The 16513-nt window shown below is 36.7% G+C and overlaps 1 protein-coding gene across 1 annotated transcript; it reads right to left on the reverse strand.

Annotated features, from left to right (window-relative positions):
- Positions 1-309: 309 nt before the first annotated feature.
- eif3c (eukaryotic translation initiation factor 3, subunit C) lies at positions 310-15366 on the reverse strand. Its single transcript, XM_067369404.1, has 23 exons — positions 15210-15366; positions 13525-13640; positions 12788-12853; positions 12499-12688; positions 12291-12416; positions 11729-11780; positions 11495-11613; positions 11270-11397; positions 9813-10079; positions 9166-9307; positions 8150-8275; positions 7230-7323; positions 6962-7149; positions 6199-6423; positions 5924-6115; positions 3399-3570; positions 3145-3304; positions 2994-3059; positions 2718-2805; positions 2462-2627; positions 1235-1279; positions 979-1026; positions 310-715 (listed from the first exon to the last, which is right to left on the reverse strand). Exons 2-23 carry the CDS (start codon positions 13620-13622, stop codon positions 639-641), a joined length of 2835 nt encoding a protein of 944 aa, XP_067225505.1. The 5' UTR covers positions 13623-13640; positions 15210-15366; the 3' UTR covers positions 310-638.
- Positions 15367-16513: the final 1147 nt, after the last annotated feature.

The raw sequence follows: 16513 nt of genomic DNA on the forward strand, positions 1-16513 counted from the left end.
TCAAAATTAAAAGAAATAAAAATTTTGAAATATGTCAGTGTGTAATGAATGAAAATAATGTACAAGTTTCACTTTTTGATGATATTCTAATTATATGACCAGCACCTATACACACACACACACGCACACACACACGTATATAGCTAAACGTTTTTGCACAAGAGTTTTTACAGAAATTAATTTTGCTGAATTACATCTTAATTCAGCATGCTGAAGAACATGAAAATATTGTTACAATAAACCTGTGCATGAGGAGGAAATGTTTGAAACCTTCACACAAATGACTGACGGAAACTCTACTTCATTTCGACTGAATAATGTTTATTAATTCACCAGGTTGTAACACAAAAAACTTGATATTTCTTCCCAGCCAACTATATTATCTCCACAACTGCTAGTCCAGGACCCTCGACACTGTAAACTCAAATTATAGAAAAAACATGCTAATTGTGGTGCCATTTTATGTATTAACAATAAAATCGAGCTTATATGGTTTGGTGTTATCTGCAACTAAAGCACTGCAAAACAGAGGGTAAGGCTGATGTATTGAAACAGATCTGGAGTTGGTGGCTGGATAAGCAGAGGAACCTGCAGTCTGGTTCTGGAATGAAGCCGTGTTTGAACAGGCCGCACTGGGATCAGTATGAGCTCTGGTTCTGGTTCCTGTATCCTCCTCGCTGGTAGTTCTGTTTCTGCTGGTAACCACCTTTCTGATCTATAGCAGTGACAGAGAACAGAAAGACGGCGATATTGAACTTCAGAAGTCATACATGCGGCATTTCCTGTTCATATCAAGACACTGAAGCTGCTTTGAGGTTGTCAAGAAAGAACGAGACAGTGAGCAAGAAAAAGTGAAGCGGGCCTTTGAACAACCAGATGGAGAGTTGCCACTGCATTCATTGGTAAAAGTAGAAATGAGTGAGAAACGGGTGAGTAAGATGAAGATATGAATGAATGATTTAACATGTTCATAACCACCTCGTTGGTAACCTTGCTTCTGTTGGTAACCTCCCCTCTGGTCTGGAGCTGCATAGTGAAAAGTGTTTAGAGACACAGGCGGACAAGCACTTTCACCCACACAAAGCACTTCAACAGACACTTTTGTAGCAACATTTCGCAGCAGCTGCGTCAAGTGACCACAAGCGACGAGCACACAAGGGTACAAACTGAGTGTGTATGGATTGTCATATACTCTATCATGGTTGTGTGTTCAGATGGCTGCGGAAATGATTACCTCCTCTCTGGTAGCCTTGCTTCTGTTGGTAACCACCTTTCTGATCTGTGTGAGAGAAAGAGAAGTTCAAGTCATGTGAAATTATGTTGGGATATAATAAGTAATATATTTTAAAATACATTTTATTTCTGTGATGGCAAAGCTGAATTTTCAGCAGCCATTTCTCTCCAGTCTTCAAATCATTTTATTACATTAATGTTTATACTGTATATCACATTGATACTGTTGCTTTTTGCAAAAACATAAAAATTTAAATAAACTTGACTGGTAAAGTGAATAATTCTATAATTCTATAAAATATTAATGAATTAAAAAAAAAATAAAAAAATAAAAAAATATTTTATTTTTACTTTTAATTATTTTATTTTTTTTTAAATTAATGAATTTATTTATTTACTTATTTTAATTCCTGTTTACATGCAATTTTCATTATTCTGATTATTCACCAAGAAGTGTGGTTATTTTTACCGCCATTATTCGCATACCCCAAAGCACACATGATGAATCACATACAGTAGGTGTTACTGGCCAGATCTAATTCACTTACATATCAAACGCAAAATACATTTCTATGGAAGTATTGGATATTATTCAGTGCTGTGATGAACATAAAACATGCTGCTGTAACTGGGGTTGCCTACGCTGCCGTTACGTTCTTCACAGCGTCTCTGGATGAAGAGTAGGAGCAGAGACTGCAGCGAGTTGTGTTGACAGTTCAGCGATTCGGAATGGAGGGAATACTTCAGGATAATGTCACGGAGTTCATTCGTGAAGTTGCGTAAACCACACACGTCATTCGTATTGCAAATGTAATCATTATTATTAATTAATTATAAAATTAGCGCTGCCAAAATGATTCATCGCATCTAACATAAAAGTTTGTGTGTGTGTGTGTAATATATATATATATATATATATATATATATATATATATATATATATATATATATATATATATATATATATATATATATATATATATATATATATATATATATATATACACACACACACATACATATATAAACTTAAGTTAGATTTTACACCACTAAAAATTACATTACACTTGAACTCTATGGCCCATTGTCATTTAATCCTTACATTTAATTATGATTATAATTATTAAATTGTCAAATTAACTATTTATTAAATTAATATATAAAATGATTTAATAACTCATCTTGATATGAAAGTGATCTTTAATCAAGTGATCTTTATATCATGTACCTCTGTTGAAGTAGCCTCCATAGACGCCCTGTTTGAGGTCGAAGACGCGTTCATTGTTCTCCACCAAGCCGCCCAGTTTCTCGGCCAGCTGCAGGGCCATGTTCTGCAGGGATGTGGGCTCCGTCCTGTGCATCACCACTGTCTGGGTCGGCTGGTCTAGTGATGCCTGAGCAAATTACAGAGAAGAGACAAATGAAGTTGCCAGTATAGATAGAGGATGGAATAGTTAGGGTAAAACTGACTGGTTTTCTTTTACCATGAGTTCTTCATTAATGATCATCTTGCTTATAATGCTGTGCACTGTGGGTAACTCCAACTCAAACATCTCTGACAGAGTTTCCATACTGTAGAACAGAGGGAAAGAAAGTGATGAAGAGCTGCAAAAATCATTTAAAACATTCAACATACAACATACAACGTTCAGCCAGAAATAAAAATGTTGACATTTTTAGTAAATGATTTTTTTTTTTAAATTATGCACCCAAATTCTGGCCCTGAATATAGCCCTAGGCTGTGTGCTGATCACATGTACCTGATTGAGTCATACACACTACTGTAGGTGAAAAGGTAAGTGCGCAGCGACTCCTCCTGGATCTTCCTGTAGGTTCAAAAAACACAACCAAAAAGTTAATTGAATTTAAATGTAAATTATGCTAAAATGATGTCAAGCGTCATGTCTCTACCTGACGAGCATTTCCCGCACACACTGGGTTTCTGGGAACAGATCCCACACTTTGCTGTTCATCTTCTCATTGATGATGAAAGAATGACACGTTCTCCAGTCTCCCATCTTCATGGCCTTGCTGGCGGCCACAACGTGCTCCCTCATGCTCTCAGGAGGACCTGAAGAGGACATGGAAAGAGAGGTCGTTCATATTACTGGCAATAAAAGCTGATTTGTATCTCCCATCTCTCCTCCTTTCTTTCTCTCACTCACCCAGCAGTGGCTGTCTCTCGCCCACCCTCAGCTGGTGGTGGAACTGTTTGCTGATCATCCTGCGACGGGCATCAAACTCGTGGGCCGCCATGTAAGGGATCTCCAGCAGCATGGCTGACACCAGGTACACACACTCCAAGAGCTCCAGATTAATGTGCATGTGGAACGGCACCTAAACGACAATGACAAACATTCAAGTAATAGTTCATCCAAAGATGAAAACTACCATTATTTGGTAACCCTCATATGCGCTTACCATATTTGATGTGTGCTCTATGTATATGTACTGGTGAATTTGTGTGAATAAAACCTAAATTAAATCTCTTATGATCATCTTATGATCTGTTGTGTGTCTCTTTGGTTAAAATGGCTTATTACTATTATGCAAAGTTTTAGGTACTTTTTGAAGCCTGAATATATCGATTACATAGACTTTCAATGGATGTACAAACAACCTGCAACATAACCTCCATTTAGTCAAATATACCTAGCTACAAGCATTAAAATTAGGGATGAATGATATTGGTAATCATATATCAATCAAGTTTGATTATTTTGATGAGTTTAATTACATTCTAAAAAAAGAAGTTTGGTTATAATGGAATGTGGACATTAAAGGTGCCCTAGAATTAAAAATTGAATTTACCTCGGCATAGTTGAATAACAAGAGTTCAGTACATGGAAATGACATACAGTGAGTCTCAAACTCCATTGTTTCGTCCTTCTTATGTAAATCTCAATTGTTTAAAAGACCTCAGAAGAACAGGCGAATCTCAACATAAAACCGACTGTTGCGTAACAGTTGGGATCATTAATATGTACGACCCCAATATTTGCATATGCCAGCCCGTGTTCAAGGCATTACACAAGGGCAGAACATCTGGATGTGCACAGCTGAATCATCAGACTAGGTAAGCAAGAACAATAGCGAAAAATGGCAGATGGAGCGATAATAACTGACATGATCCATGATATCATGATATTTTTAGTGATATTTGTAAATTGTCTTTCTAAATGTTTCGTTAGCATGTTGCTAATGTACTGTTAAATGTGGTTAAAGTTACCATTGTTTCTTACTGTATTCACGGAGACAAGAGCTGTCATTTTTTCATTTTTTAAACACTTGCAGTCTGTATAATTCATAAACACAACTTCATTCTTTATAAATCTCTCCAACAGTGTGTAATGTTAGCTTTAGCCACGGAGCATAGCATCAAACTCATTCAGAATCAAATGTAAACATCCAAATAAATACCATACTTGCATGATTAGACATGTTGCATGACAAACATTTTGTAAAGATCCATTTTGAGGGTTATATTAGCTGTGTGAACGTTGTTTATGCAACGTTTCATAGTTGAGAACTTGGGGGGCGGGGAGCACGAGAATTTAAAGGGGCCGCAGCCTGAATCGGCGCATATTTAACAATGCCCCAAAATAGGCAGTTAAAAAAAAATGAATAAAAAAAAATCTATGGGGTATTTTGAGCTGAAACATCACAGACACATTCAGGGGACACCTTAGACTTATATTACATCTTTTGAAAATACGTTCTACAGCACATTTAAGTACTTCATAAATGTATACTTCAAGTGTTTTGCCATTTTAGATCAGTGTTGTGTTTTTTTTAATCAGGCAAACTTGTATATAATGTATTGTTCATAATATCAACCACAACCAGAGAGCAACTTCCTACTAAAGCTACTAGATTTCAGTACTGACCAATCTTTCTCTACAGAACCAAGAGCTGCCGGTTTCTGACAGGTTTCACAAACTGATTTGATTTACAAGCTCTTGATTCGATGTCTTCAATATTTAATGTTTGAATAAATCTGTCTTGAGAACAATTTATTACAGCCTAGAGCAGCACGATTAATCTTTAAAAGATCACAATCTTGATTCATGCAGCCATGCAATCTAATTTCTAAATGAAAATGATTCGACTGTGTCTAATAAACCTTTTACAAAATCACACCGGAACATTCAAAACTGCATCGGCGCTGCCGCTGAGCCAGAGAAAGCAGTTGTCATGTATAGGTATGAAACAGATTCATAAACAGTCTTTTCAAACACACAGTATCGTTATTTCTGTGTTTCAAATATTGACAGAAGAACTGGAATAAGCAAGTACAGTTCAGATATAAACACTGATGTCTACGGAAGCAATCAAAATAGAGCAAATCACCTTTAGAAAGCAACTTGGCATTTCAAATAATGATTATATCATAATTACATCGTTACACCACTAGGTGGCAACAAGTGACAGTTAAAAAAAAGTTTGTCATTGAATTATTCATTCAATCAGCTCTGTTTAAAACAAAAATTGAGATTCTCAATTTATCCAGAACCGTGCAGCTGTATTACAGCCCTTATAAAACCCCTTACAACTACTAAAAAAAAAAAAAAAAAAAAAACAAAAAACAAATTCAGTCATCAAAGTTTAAAAATTAAATAATTTATTGAACACTGCGATGATTGATTTTAAAAGAGTAAACTGTCAGAACCGCCTGACAGGTGTGATTTACCTGTCGCCTCTTCTCGATCTTCTCCTGCTCAGCATTTCTCTCCTGCATGTTCCTCATGAGGAGTCCCTGTCCCAGCAGCTCCTTGGCTCTTCCACTGGACTGGATGTCCAGGAGGGCATTGTGGGCATCTTTAATCATGCCCTGACGGAAAGCACAGATGCCAAGCTGCACCATGGTCCTGTTGTACAGGATCTAAGAGAAAAGAAAAGTTCAGCAAGGAAACCACCTCAAATCACACCAACCAACTGTTCTTCAGATAGAAAGTGTGTATGAACCTGGACAGGAGGGTCAGCATGCTGGATGTTGTCTTGTAGGTGGCTCATGAGCATGAGGTCTCTGGCCTGGTACCAGCGGCTGTGCAGGGCATGATGGTAGATGTGGCACAGGATGGCACAGGTACGGATACGGTCCGTGCGGTCTTTGGCGTAGATAAACTTACACAAACGGTCCATGATTATAGCACTGTCCTCTCCCTCGCTCTCCTCCTGATCCTGCTCGGACTAATGGACAAAGAGGCGAGAGGTTAGGAGTGTGAATGAGTGGTCCAGTTAGCGGGTAAACGCTGTAACCACGTAAAAAAGAAAAGATGTCACTGTCATTTATTCAACCTATTAGTTCAAACACCTGATTCACTTAAGGAACAAAGCAAGTTGCTGATTTCGGAACTGCATACTAGAATAGAGAATAAAAAGCAGCATAACAGACTCCTTTTGTACATGTAACATGGAAGCGAATGGTTTCAGAAGCCTTACACAACTTGCAAATGTCAACACATGCTCTTACATTAAAATGAAGGTGGATATCACAGAAATATATGAAAACTCATTCAGGGGCATTTTTGCTGCCATCTCTTGAATTGCAGGGTCATTTCAACTGCATTCTACTAGGCTACATCACACAGTGTTTTGAGTGACACTTGACAATGTCAGCTTCCACGTTGTTAAGACAACAATTCTGATATTAATCGTAGACACTGCATATTGCACACTCCTACTGGTTCCACAAAGAATCTCTCTACATCAATGCTGAGACACTCACCTTTGTCTCTCCCTGTAGGCCCAGGCTGCGACGGTGGGCTTTGTAGTCGAACTTGTAATACGTGTGCATGATTCTGCGCAGGTAGACACGACACACTTCCTCTGTGCTGCCTTTAGTCTCCAGATACTGCAGCAGGCGGTCAATGATGCCACACACACGGCCCTCGTCCTTCAGGTTATCAACATACTCTGCAAGAGTGTGAGAGGAAGCGTTATCACAACACATGCTGTCCTAATGAGCTTAAATGTTGAAATCTGTCTTTACTCACCCTGAGAGTGAGGGTCTGTGTTCTGCATGATTTTGGTGAACTCTTCATCCATCCGCTCCACCAGAGTCAGAATACAGCCACGCACACGGAACGGCTGAAGAGAGGAGAAAGTGTTAATAAACAGCCTTAACAGTCACATTAACTCAATTTCACTGGCAAAAAAGGTTCATTGTCAATAGTGTAGAGAAATATGAAGCACTGCTCTCACAGAAGTCACTTTCAAACCAAGCAGCTTTCTGTTGGTCAACATTGTGAATTCGTGTGACCAATATGAACGAGTGAAATTTGAGAGGGGAAATCTTTCTCCCTGGCATGAAACTCCCAATTAGGGCTGCAAAATTAATCAAAATAAAACCAAAATTGCGACACGGCTAAGTGCAATCAAACCGCAAATGCTGAGATTTAAAAGTTTGCAACGGGTTAAAGTTTAAAAATGAAGAAATTAAGACAGCCGTAAATACTAGTATTGTAATTTACAGCTATAATGTAAATGTAAAAAAATTATATTATACATTTTTTTTTATTTTACAGTGAAATATTAATATAGTACAATTTCTTTTGTTTTTACTTATTCATTTTATATATTTATATTTAAAAAAAATATAAATAATAATTACTATTATAATATTTATTGCCATATTAATATATTTAATCTCACAATTTTGGCCTAATTGTGCATTTTTTTTTTAAATTTGCATTTAATTATTATTATTTTTTTTTAAGAGGAAAAAAATAGAATAAAAATAGATTTTTTCCCTAAATCGTGCAGTCATACTTCCAGTTGTATCAATTCCTATTGAAATGACTGGATTTCACCAGCCAAAATATCACAGAGAAATGGTAAATGCGATCACACCTTTACACTTGTAATTGATCAAAAGTTAGCATGAAATGCTGTTCACGTGACATGTAATATAAACCTGGTCAGAAACGGCCAGGTTCTCGCTGTCCTCTGCGATGTTTTCTCCGATGAAGATATTGTTGTTGTTGAACAGGATATCCAGCAGCTCATCTATGCAGTCCAGACACTTCTTCCACATATCTGCCTAAAGAAGGGTGAAAAAGGGCAAATTTCACAGAAAATCATATAGTGCATGATGGACACATACTCAGATTTTTAGAATATAATTGTCCAGTCAGAGGATTTTAAACATGTTTGATATTTTGGGCATTGTTTTTATCTGCCATGTGTCTGCTAATGAGGTGCATGTTTCTGCATGAATTTATCATTTTCTGAATTACTTCTTTTAGATACTGTTAATGTGTGATTCTCAGTCATTTAGCATATGATGCCCAGCTTTTCTCTGTAACAATATTCAAAACTAGCAAGTGCATGATGCCTAGTGTTTACAAATCTGTTTCAATTCTGAAAGTCATGTATTGTATTATAGCCTTAAAGTGGACCTATTTAAAGTCTTGTTTTGGGGGTCTATTAGAATAGGTTTGCATTCTTGAATGGTGAAAAAACACAATTTTCACATATTTTGCAGCACTTCTCTTTCCAGTCTGTCAGTAACGCTCTGTTTAGTTCCTGTCTCTATGAAGCTCATCCTTCCTAAAGGTTCTGTGCACTCTGATTGGTCAGTTGGAACAGTGTGTTGTGATTGGTCAACATCTTCCAGCATATTAAAGAAATACCACAGCCGTTTATTTTGCATATGCCTCGGGTGGGAATTATTTAAATGAGGAATATTGTGACATGTTCATTTCTGGAAGAAAACTCAAGACTACAATGGAGGCGTTTCAGGGAGTTCAGAACTGAACTCACAACACACTGATATAGGGTGTGCTTTGTAACTTAGCAAATCATATTCAAGCTCAAATAGCAACATTACAAACTTAAGTTGAAAATGCAAATAAAGCATAGTAGGCCCTTTTTAAGCTGAAAATGCTTGATGACTGTAATACCATCAGTACGCCACAAAGAGCTTCTCACCTTCATGAAGGCGGCCAGGTTGGGGTTGTAGTCGTATAGGGAAGCAATGATGTTGAACTTAATCTTGACGAGGATGCCTTCACCGAGGTTATTCTCATTAGAGATGCCAGCCAGAGAGTGAAGGAGCTCGATCTGAGCAGCTCTGCATGACAAGGGAATTAATACATTTTTGTTATGTTTTGCCTGTTCATATTTACCATGTCAAAATGACATGCTGAGCAGCTACAGTAAACTACCTTTCAAAAGTTTGGGCTCAGAAAGACAAGGACAAAGTAAATTAAAATATGTTAATATAGAAAATGGTTACTTTAAATGTGATTAAACTTACTGGCCCTCATACGTTTGAATGGTAGTTTATATAAAAAAAAAATAAAAAAAAAAAAAACAATTGTAAACATTCTATTTTCAAGTAGTGACTCTTGAATACACAATGTATAAATAATTATTTTTCAAAAAAAAAAAGTACAGTTTTATGAAGTTTAATGTAATCATGAATACTGGGTGGTCCTACCATCTGAAAACCTTGCCGTCCACATAAAAATATCAAATTATATGTTTTTTTAAAAATATATAATTATTACTGACGTGGACACTGTCACAAGGGTCTAGCAGCTGCACTCATCAAAAGACTGATGATGTTTTCATACCTGTCTGTTCCTTTCTTTCCTCTGGCCTGCAGGATCTCGTTAAGTTTCTTGATCACCACAGCAGTATTGATCTCCGTGCCTTTGGCGAACATCTTGGGCTTCTCCTTCACAAGCGGCACGCCACCCTTCACCTTCTCCCATCCTCCTTCCTCTGCTTCTCCCTCTTCTTCACCCTCCTCCTCTGTCGGCTTCTTCTTGAGTCGCCTCTTTCTGTCTTCCTTTTTGTCGTCCCTTCTGCGGTCGGACTGCTTGTCACCGTCTTGAGTTCTGTGAGGGCAAGTGATTGTGAAGTCTCAGTGGAGAGTTTAAAACACACTTGATGCCATCGAGGAACAATGGAAAAAACAGTACAGGTGTGTGATATTGACAAAAAAAATTATCCCGATTCTGTGTGGGATTTTGTCGATAACTATAATTAGTTATACAATTATATATTTTGCTGAGTGCGTTTAGTGATATTAGAAGAAGAAAAAAAGACACTTGCCAATTAAATTAATCAGTATCGACAAAATCTAAAAGTGGCACAAAATCTGCATCTGAAGTAGGATTTAGGCCCCTTCATTCATGTCTCGATTCTTTTTTGGTTGAGGGGTAGGGGAAGGGGAAATGCACGATATCTAGCTTTATGGATACGTCAGGATATTAATATAAGTCCGATTGTGTTCATCAGAAAGAAGGAAGTCATATACACCTAGGATGGCTTGAGGGTGAGTAAAGCTTGGGGTAAATTTTCATTTTAAAGTGAACTAACCCTTTAAGAAATCAGTCAAACGGCATGAGTGGAATCTTTTTAATGATTGCCTATCATCCTCACTTGCTATTTGGAGAATGAACCCAGTGCTATGATTGGTCGAACCCTTCTTTTACCGTTGCTTGATTTGAGTACTGCCTGGGCACAGAGGCGTCACCAGGTTTTTGCGTAGTTTATAGTGACAAATCGTACCAGCTACGCAAAATGCATACAGGTTAATGAGTTAATCATTAAGTCTTCAGTCAAACAGCTAATTTGTTCAATCATTGAAACATTCATTAAACGGATTAATTCAAATCAATTTCAAAATAAAGCAAAAACAGAAAACATTGTGCATAAAATGTAATTCAAAATGTTAACTTACTGATTATTTAACTTTTATCAAATCAATAGGACATACACATGCTAATATTTGGGAAAAACAGCACTTGAACAAGACAAAAATACAAGATACAAGACGAATCTCATGACGGATAAATGGCCCTGTATATTGGTGTGATGTCATTTAGAATAAAATCAGGCCAAAATGAAGTTCCTTTGGAGTTTTTGAAACCGGTAAAAACTTTCAAACTACAGTGAAAGCTTTCTGCAAAGCGAGAGACATACACGATCATGTCAACTCATTGTTTAAACAAAAATTACAATATTGTCAAAGACGACACAGATCACACACCCCTACTTAACAGCTTAAGGTTGAAGCACATACTTTTTGAGGAAAACCACAGCCAGTGATGCTGCAGTTCCTTCATTGTCTTCACTCTCACTGCCGCTGCCCACTGAATCAGAGCTCCAATGCTCACTCTCATCATCATCTTCACTCTCTGACTCTTCATCCTGACACAAAGACAAAGTGATGAATCATGAACACACAGTCATTTACCCTAAAATGACTTTATAAAATGGCCTGGCAAACGTGAGAGTTTGGACTTACAGCAGCGCCCTTGAGGAACTTGCTGGCCTCTGGTGCCGCCTTCTCCTCTTCTTGAGGCTTCTTCTTCATAAAGCTCTTGGCAGTGACACCATCATCATCATCACTGTCCGAAGATGACCCTACACATCACACGAGCAAAGAAAGAGCAAATGAGGAAGACTCGAGACACACCATTACCATAAGCTTAACTTTATGGCAATCGACTGCAGCTCAACAATAAAGAAGGCAGCTAACCACTGCCAATGTCATCCTTCTCCTCCTCTTCTTCAGCTGATTGCTCAGGGTTCTGCAATAAAAACAAAGCAAACATGAAACTGACAGCAAAGAAAAAAAAGACATGTAACCTATAAGTATATGATATAAATGACTTTTTTTTTTAATTAACTACTGACATTTTAAGGAAAAATTTACTTAATTTTCATGAAAGAAAGTAATGACATGACAATCATGTTCTTGACAGATTATTTTTTTGAGGTTTACCTATAAACAGGATTTCTGTACAATTTTTAAAATCAAATTAACAACTTTAAACCTGTTGAAAGTGCAACAGTGCCTCGCTTTGACCTTGAACATGCAACAATCACATTAATTTAAAGCATGCATTTAAAGTTTAATAATCACATTTGTCCAGATTGCGATTGTCTTTTATTTGGGGGCAGATAAACAGCATCTTAAGATGATAATTAAGACTTTTGATTTGATCAAACTGGATTTAAGAATTAAGGACCCGCTGAAATCCAGTAAAAATTCATAAACATTCTCATATACAAATAGCATTTGGGCTACAGTTCAGTACCTCTTTATAGCTGGCAATCTCTGTTTCAAAGTCCCTGTTGTATTTGCGGATCTTCTGGCGCAGTGTGCTCAAGGCTTTCGCATTGTTTTTGTTCATCTTCTTCTTCCCCTCCTTGTCCTCCCATAGCTATAATGAAAACAAACACTGTTGATTGCTCATGAACAAGCATTAATCATGTGACCTGCTGGCTCCAGAATGATCTACAGACCTGGTTGAGATAGTCCTCCAGATCAGCTAGCAGGCGGATGTAGAACTGTGGCACTCCCTCTTTGTCTACGATGGCTTTGCTTTTGATGAACGCTCGACACAACTGCTCAAACTCCTCCAGACATTTGGATATGTCTCGGATCTTCATGGCATTGCGGATCGTCTTGATAAAGTTGGTGAGCTCCTCGAACCTGAAACGCAACAGACAGTGAAGCGTTTATACATGAGGTCAGTGTGAATGCTCCTTTATTCTCGAGTTCCAACGTTGTATGTTCATATCCCGCACTCACCTCTTGTCCTTGGCACTGCGTACCACTCTTTTGGTGTCCTCCTCATCATCGCTCAGCAACAGGGCCCTAAAGAGACACCAGCAGAGTCACTACTGCATCACAACTGACCACTAAATCACATAACGGACCCACATTCACATTTCCTGGCTCCTCAGAAGTGCACTGTTTTTTTACCAATTAATCTACAACGATAATAGATGCTAGTGAACGGGAATTTTACTTCATAAAGTTTTAAATATCGATTTTTTTTTATTTTTATAAAAACCCATCGCTTCGCTTCAGAAGGCCTTTATTAACCCCCTGGAGCCGTATGGATTGTATTAATGATGAATGGACTACCATTATAATGCTTAGGAGAGACAAGATATTTTTAAATATATGTCCGATTGTGTTTGTCTAAAAGAACTTAGTCATATACACCTAGGATGGCTTAAGAGTGATTAAATCATGGGATAATTTTTATCATTTTTGGGTGAACTATCCCTTTAACTATCCCTCTCCATATTTATTTTTAATTTGTTATCAGCCATTTTAGTTACCGGTATCAGCAAATCAATATAGGTCAATCTCTAGTTTTCACAACTTTCCAAAAAGAAGAAGATCTCAGGCAATGTATTAGAAACATGCTTGCAGCAATTATAACACAAAGTATGGTGTTAATAATAAAAGAAAAAAAAAAAGAATAAAAATATAGCTCGCAGTCTGTGAAAAGGGTCCATACAGAAACAAAAACTCACTGCTTGTTGAAAGTAGTCCCGGTCGCTTTGGGGGTGATCTCATCAGCGGATGAGGATTCCTCCGACTCACTGTCGGATTTGGCGAAAAAACGTGACATAACAGACGGCTGCTAACACTGAAATGAGAAATAAAGAAATGAGGAGGAAACAAAAATGAGAGACTGAACAATACTTTTTCAACCTACAAGGCTTTGTTTAGAAGCAATTAACCCTTTAACAAAGCCTGCAGTATCATATTTGATACATAAGGGCTCTGAATGATCAAAACAATCACAATGATGAAAAACCTGTTGCAAATAAATGTTCTACATGCCTTCTGTCATCTGATTGATAGTTTATACTTTATAAATTTATGCTAATAAAAGGCCTTTTAGTATAATTGTAAACATCCATCCAGCTCATGGTTCATGCATCTTTCTGCTGTAAAATCTTTACTGATTTTATACAAGTAAATACAAGAATAACCTTTAGATCATTATTAAAACTTAAGTCCACTTACATTATTCTGTGTTTAAGATGTGTTTTTTCCTACTACAGGTTATCTTAAGGTTTTTTTCCCATTTGTTTTAATTTTAGTTTTAGAATAACATTATAATACCATGCATATTTTTACTTTTTTTATTTAAAGAAGAAACCAAACCAATGTATTAGGTATAAACCAATGAACATTTATTTGCGGTATCTCTTGACATCTGAGGCTTAGTAAAAAAAAAAAAAAAGCAATAAAAGTTCAGGAAGTCTTTTTAGCTTGTTTATTTTCATATAAAAATATGGCATACAGTTGCTTCAAACAATGGTATAAAGCTATTCAAAACATTATTAAATGTAAATTGTGATAATCGTAATTAATAATTGCAATTTCAAGGGAATAATCGACAATTATGATTTGTCAATTGTGCAGCCCTAATATATATATATTATTTTATATTATATATATATATACACAGACACATATATATTTTTCTCTCATTTGCACAAGCTATCAGAATTTCATCAACTTTTTGGCCATAATATTATTATTATTATATCAACTTCTGCACCAAATAGGATATTTTTGCTCATTTTGTGCCTCAGAATAAAACAGGTGTTTTCAGTATGAGCTCCATATTGGTTATTTTATCATACAATATGAGCCATAGTAGAATCTTGTATCAAATTTAATACAAAACACAAATACAGAATCCTTTTCTTTTCTCTAAAGATTCAATAAACTGACAGAGAAAACAGATTTCTCTTACTATTATTTCATATGTCAGGCTTTACAGGCTTAATGGCATTATAGAAAATGCCTCGGAAGTATAAAACAAAATCCTTGTGTAGTTACTTAAACAAAAATGAATAAATAAGTAACAAAAGCTCTAATCTAGATCCGCATCACATGACGTCTGTACTGAAGCTGCTCCATCTGCTGATGAAATAACCAGAAACATCTCAGTTCACAACTGATAGAAGACCAAAGATGGAGCATTCATGGAAATAAACTATAACCAGTATGTCATTTGTTGTGCATGGAAACATATGTACCTTATAATATATGACTACTGCGCAGTTATATTAACAACCGTGAAGAAATCGACGAAAACGTGCCGCGACCGGCTGATTCAGGCCTAACAGGACCAGAACTGCATGTGTACGTAAATCATACAGAACCGACAGATACCGTAAATGACAAACACTTAACGCACCTGTTATCTGCTGAAAAACCTAAGATTATTCGTTTGTGAACTCCCTTTTGTGTAGAGTTTAGAATCCAGATTTGCAATTTTGTCAGCACGGCGTGCGTCAAAGCCCTGTCGGCTACTTCCAGAGAGAGAGGAAGCGATAGAGACGCGCCAAACATACAGCTGACGTGCTCTAGCGCCGCCGAGTGACCTGGAGCAGAACTACACAAAACACCTCGCATCTATCAGAATGATTTTCTTATTTTCATGTTTAAATTGTTTTATTACCTGACCGTTCAGAAATCTTTCTAATGCTGTTATTCTAAAAGGCAGTGCTGCTTAATATTTGTGGAAACAGCAATGCATTTTTTTTTTCAGAATTCTTTGATCAATAAGGTGCGTTAAAGGATTAGTTCACTTCAAATTAAATTTTCCTGATAATTTACTCACCCCCATGTCATCCAAGACATTCTTCAGTCAAAAAGAAATGAAGGTTTTTGAGGAAAACATTCCAGGATTATGCTCCTTATAGTGGACTTCAATAAGGGTCTTATCTAGAGAAACCATCACTAATTTCTAAAAAAATAAATAAAAATTGTATACATTTTAACCATAAATGCTTATCTTGAACTAGCGTTCTTCTTCTATATTTGAATTCCAGCAGTGTAGACGCTGCTAAGTGTATTACTGCACTCCACAGGTCAAACTAAATTGTCATATACAATATGCTAGTGTAAGTATATAACAATTAATTCAAACTTTGACCTGAGGAGGGCAGTAATACACTTAGCAGCATCTGCACTACTGGAATTCTAATAGAGAAGAAGAAGAGAGCTAGTTTAAGATGAGCATTTATTGTTAAAACATATTTTTATTTATTTTTTTAGAAAATAACCCAGTTTCGCTAGATAAGACCCTTATTTCTCGTCTGGGATCGTGTAGAGCGCTTTGAAGCTGCACTGAAACTCTAATTTTGTCCTTCAACCATTTGGGCTCCATTGAAGTCCACTATATGGAGAATAATAATGTTTTCATCAAAAACCTTAATTTCTTTTCGTCTGAAGAAAGAAAGACATGAACATCTTGGATGACATGGGGGTGAGTAAATTATCAGGAAATTTTAATTTGAAAGCAAACTAATCCTTTAAGGCCATGTTGAAATTACTGTAATTACAACTTGTAAAAAGCGTTCATGTCCTTGTAGAACTCTTAATTACAACTTGTAAATTGGGAATTTTCTGAGCTCCTACATGAACCACCTGACCGCTGCAAATTCACATTAGTTATAGTGTTGCCATAGAAACTCATAATTCCGAGATCGTGAACCG

The sequence above is a fragment of the Chanodichthys erythropterus genome, chromosome 19 (genome assembly GCF_024489055.1).
Source record: "Chanodichthys erythropterus isolate Z2021 chromosome 19, ASM2448905v1, whole genome shotgun sequence".
NCBI lineage: Eukaryota > Metazoa > Chordata > Actinopteri > Cypriniformes > Xenocyprididae > Chanodichthys > Chanodichthys erythropterus.

Coding starts and splice junctions, on each gene's coding strand:
- eif3c (XM_067369404.1), bottom strand. CDS start 13,622: ATGTCACGTTTTTTCGCCAAATCCGACAGTGAGTCGGAGGAATCCTCA. Junction 9,308..9,812: donor GGAAAGAAAGGAACAGACAG/GTATGAAAACAT, acceptor CTTGTCATGCAG/AGCTGCTCAGATCGAGCTCC. Junction 2,628..2,717: donor TCATTAATGAAGAACTCATG/GTAAAAGAAAAC, acceptor TAATTTGCTCAG/GCATCACTAGACCAGCCGAC.